Genomic DNA, 4,210 nt, shown 5'->3' on the forward strand with positions numbered 1-4,210 from the left:
ACAAACAATAGAAATACTTTCGTGTGCTATTATACGTAGTTCGATAGTTTACATTTCACGGGCCCCGTGTTGCACCTGCGTCGGTTTCGTTCCTGTTTCCAACGTATAAGTGTAGCGTCAGTGATTCGCGTGACGCGACGCAACCTTCAACGTTTATTTTTCTCCGTTTATGCGTTGTGTGTTCGTTTGAATGAGAACGTCGCGAGTGTTGTAACAAAAACCACGGAAAACAGAAGAAGAATACGGGAGCAAAAGGAATTCCAGGCTACAGCAGAATGCCCATTGCCCAACAGGGTTTCGTTCCATGGTATTTCAACGAGGTAAGCTACCTCTTTTAGTACGCTTCAAGGCGCCTCTTTCCAACCAATTAATTTGCGTCCAACACCATTTTAACTTCGTATACTCAGAGAAAATATCGTTCTTTTGTATTTTCTAACTCTGATCTATGTATAAATTTACTGCGACGGGTCATTTCTACGGATTAACGTATCTTATAAAAACGTTGCGTGAAATGTTAATAATATTGAAACATTTGTACTAATTTTATAGAGGAACGTAGTTGGTACCTTCCGGGTGGCATATTGTATGCTTGTTACATGAACTTTCCAAATATCTTACAGTTAAATGGTTGGATTGTTTACTAGAATAAGCAACACAACATTGTTTTTGATTTATTGTGAATGAATTTATAGAATCATATTATTTTACACATATACACTATCGCGCAAAAGTATCCCAACATTTGATTACTTTTGATATTATGTTATTTAATTGCACAATCAATTTGATAGTATGTGCCGATATATAATGATTACGATCTGTATTATTATCTTATTCCTATGATGTGGTTTTAACATAGGTCGTAACAAAACGGTCAAAAAAATTCTTTATTCTCAGACTCTGTAGCCTGTAAGAAACGAATTAATTAATTAAGAATCTCGTTGTAACCTACAGGTTCGGAAAAGGCTGATAGGCTTTGGTCTACGTGGTGGTTGGGAATTTTCATTCGTTTCGAGTTCACTTAGCTGATAAATAGTGAATGTGCATTTCTTCCAAAATAAAGAAGAAAGCGAAGTCGATAGAAACGTGGGTCAAATTTGAAATCATTTCTCGATTATGTGGAGGTTGATTAAACGCGTTGGTGTATATAGTGATGAGACGAGTTGATATTTGGTGTAGTCAAATGTATTTAAAACTATCGGCAGTACTCTTCTAACGATCTCCCTCTAACGAATTTAAATTCAACTTCGGTTGACGGTTGCGCGTAGCGGCGATATTGTTCTGTCCGGAGTTTGTTTATTATCAAGTTTCGTACCTCGAGACGGTATCAATGCCCCGAGGCAAAACAACAACATGAGTTACTCTCGATTCGCATCGTCCTATGACTCATATGCCGCTACAATATGCAATCGAATAAAGTGATAAATAGCTTGCAGATGTTTACGCGTCTCTGAAAATGTTAAAAGATATAACATGTTTAACGCGAAGTATTCGTGATAATATTCGCTGCAATTTGAAATATCTGCGTGCAGTCTCGTAGGTTTTGAATAAAAATTTATCTTTTATCGAAAAATACATACATGTTTTGGCCTATATATAGCTTTGTACTCTTGTAACCTAAAAGAGAAGTCGAAAAAAGTGATGTTGACTCTTGCAGTAAAAAATTCATTTATGTCAATACTACTTTTAGAAATGCACCAAGAGAAGCAAGACAAATTATTGACGAAACACAGGATAGTCATTTCCGATCCAAAAGAAAAACGCAACTAAAATAATATGTAGATAGCTATTAAGGCAATAAATAATAAAGTCATTGAAATGATCCATCATTTCAAACTAATATCGCTTCTCTTTACTTCAGAACTGCTATAAACATTTTAAATATCATTTATGTCTTGGTTCCCTTGCGAAGTTCTCGAAGAATTCGTCAAATGATGTCATGAACAATATAAATAATCGTAAAAAATCTATATTTGTGTTTAAAAAATAGGCGAATAAAGAGAAATAGGATAATCGAGACCGGTGAAAAAGGATCAACCAACATCCCGCATCTGATACAAGCGGAAGAGAAATCAATTTCTATCATGTCGCACGGCGAACAAGAACGCAAATACGGAATCTTTTGTATAATACTACTCCAAACTCTGTTGAGTCGCAGTAATAATAATAATCGGGTGTTGACTTCTGCTCGTTTTTACTTGAAGTTTGCTCGTTACCTCTTTGAAATTTGGTGGATCGTTTTCTGTCGAAACCCGTTCCATCTGACGTTAAAATCAATAAAAACAATATTACGATAAAGACTTTTATCTCCATTGTTGTCAACTTCCGTCAAGTCTTCGTTTTCTGCTCGCTGGATATAATACGGATTCCCAAAAACTTTCTTCGTATGAAATTTTACTAATGTACATTTATCAAACATTGCACATTTTAAAATAGGTTATCATTATAAGATTAAAAAAAATAGCTAAAAATATCTTGAAACAAAAGAAACCAATTTTGAAGTTTGTTAGCCCGGAAATGTCATGGTAGGAAGGTATACTTCGATATTACTTTTACTATCGATAGGCGTCGCCGTCGTTGCTGTTATCATATACGAGACACAACAAATCACGAAATTGACAAATCACCGGTGATCTCCTCGAGTCGCAGTTCGAACGTTTCACAAATAAGTGAAAGAATTAAACTTTAGATATAGTGGTAAAATTTATTGTATGAATCCAACAGAGTGACGGTTCAGAGTGTTATAACAAAGAGGTATAGAACGCTGATTTGGGAGACTTCTTGTACTGAGGTTTTAGTCCCTCTGAAGCGGTTATCGTCGGGTGTATATCAGAGGCGCCTATCCGTTGCTATCTGGTTATTGTTTCGATAGCTGTGGTATGTAGGATGTTTTGTCTACTCTATTAGTGCTTCTAAGCGTGTGATACTGTCGACGATTCGCCTGTGCATGATTATACATTGAGTAAACGGATAGCCTGAGTTGGAGTTTTGATGATTAGGATAATCGAAATAATTCATAGCCATGGTAATATTTTAACTAATTTATTTTGTTGTCTTTTATAGGCCATTGCAATGAGAAAAGAATTCCTGAAGCCAAAGAAAATGATGCATCCAAATAGCAGAAAGTCTATCGCTATTACGAAAAAAGCCAAAAAGTAAATACAATTACTATTAAATTATGTGATTTTGTTATGTACATTTCATTTATTTTATATGATTATATAATACTTTTGTGTAATAAAGAAGGAAATGGACAATGTGTTTTGTTTCAGAATATCAAATAGACAGAAGGCAGAAATGTCCTGCTTGATAAAACAGAATTCAATAGGAGAGAAAATATCGTGGATCAGAAACAATATGATTCCAGGCGTGTGTCCCTATACTCCAGAGATAACTGCAAGTTTGTTAGAAACGGAGGTAAAACAAAAATGTATACACATGATGATACAGAGATTGTACATTAAAGATGTGATTAGTTATAGTTCTATATTTGATCCAAAGGTATGTAGCAAGAAATGATGAAGAAATGGAAGAAATTACTATTAAAAGGTCTATAGGTAGCAACAGGAGTAGACAGCATGCTAGGAGGGAACATATAATTAGAGTAGAAAGAACTAGGAGAATATCATACACGTGGAATAGGTAAAGAATTACAGCCAAATTTATTTTCAATATATCCTGATGTACAAACCCTCCTTTATTTTTCAGAAATTTCTGATATTTTAAATGCAACTCAGTGTGAAATGTTATTGAATTGGAATAATGAATTACAGTGTGCGAATAATTTTAAATTTATAAGGTTTGGCGAGAAAGATTTAAAGAAAGTATTAGAGCTAAGAAAAAGAATGAAAATAAGCCATATTAGACTATCCAAATCTCTATTAGCTATGCCTGTAAACAAGAAGAATTTATTCAGCAAGCCAATTGATTTAGATGAAAATAGTGTAATGGAAATAGAATAAATTCTGTAGATATGTCTTTTTATCTTTCATCTCTATTTAAAAACAAGAAAACAGAAGAAAAGCGAACAGTTTCGTCCTTTTTTGTTTGCGAAATGCTAGAAACCGCATTTCGTCTTGCTCTTATCTCTCACGAGAAACAGTCACGTCACAAGATACAAGAGTACGATAGAAGAGAAAAGAAAATGTTCGATTGTGAAATATACAACAAAACTGAAACATGCAGATGAATCACGTGCACGTTATGAATA

The 4,210-nt window shown here is 34.3% G+C and overlaps 1 protein-coding gene across 2 annotated transcripts; it reads left to right on the top strand.

Annotated features, from left to right (window-relative positions):
- The first annotated feature begins 203 nt into the window (after window positions 1–203).
- On the top strand, window positions 204–3,980 carry LOC117160581 (translation machinery-associated protein 16 homolog). Of its 2 annotated transcripts, none has more exons than XM_076626639.1 (5): window positions 204–320; window positions 3,064–3,155; window positions 3,273–3,417; window positions 3,502–3,642; window positions 3,709–3,980. In XM_076626639.1, exons 1-4 carry the CDS (start codon window positions 276–278, stop codon window positions 3,517–3,519), a joined length of 300 nt encoding a protein of 99 aa, XP_076482754.1. In that variant the 5' UTR covers window positions 204–275; the 3' UTR covers window positions 3,520–3,642; window positions 3,709–3,980. The 2 variants fall into 2 exon arrangements, with proteins under 2 accessions (XP_076482754.1, XP_076482755.1); XM_076626640.1 differs by having other exon boundaries at window positions 3,738–3,980.
- The last annotated feature ends 230 nt before the right edge of the window (window positions 3,981–4,210 follow it).

This window comes from Bombus vancouverensis, unplaced genomic scaffold, assembly GCF_051014615.1.
Source record: "Bombus vancouverensis nearcticus unplaced genomic scaffold, iyBomVanc1_principal scaffold0028, whole genome shotgun sequence".
NCBI classification, from domain to species: Eukaryota; Metazoa; Arthropoda; class Insecta; order Hymenoptera; family Apidae; genus Bombus; species Bombus vancouverensis.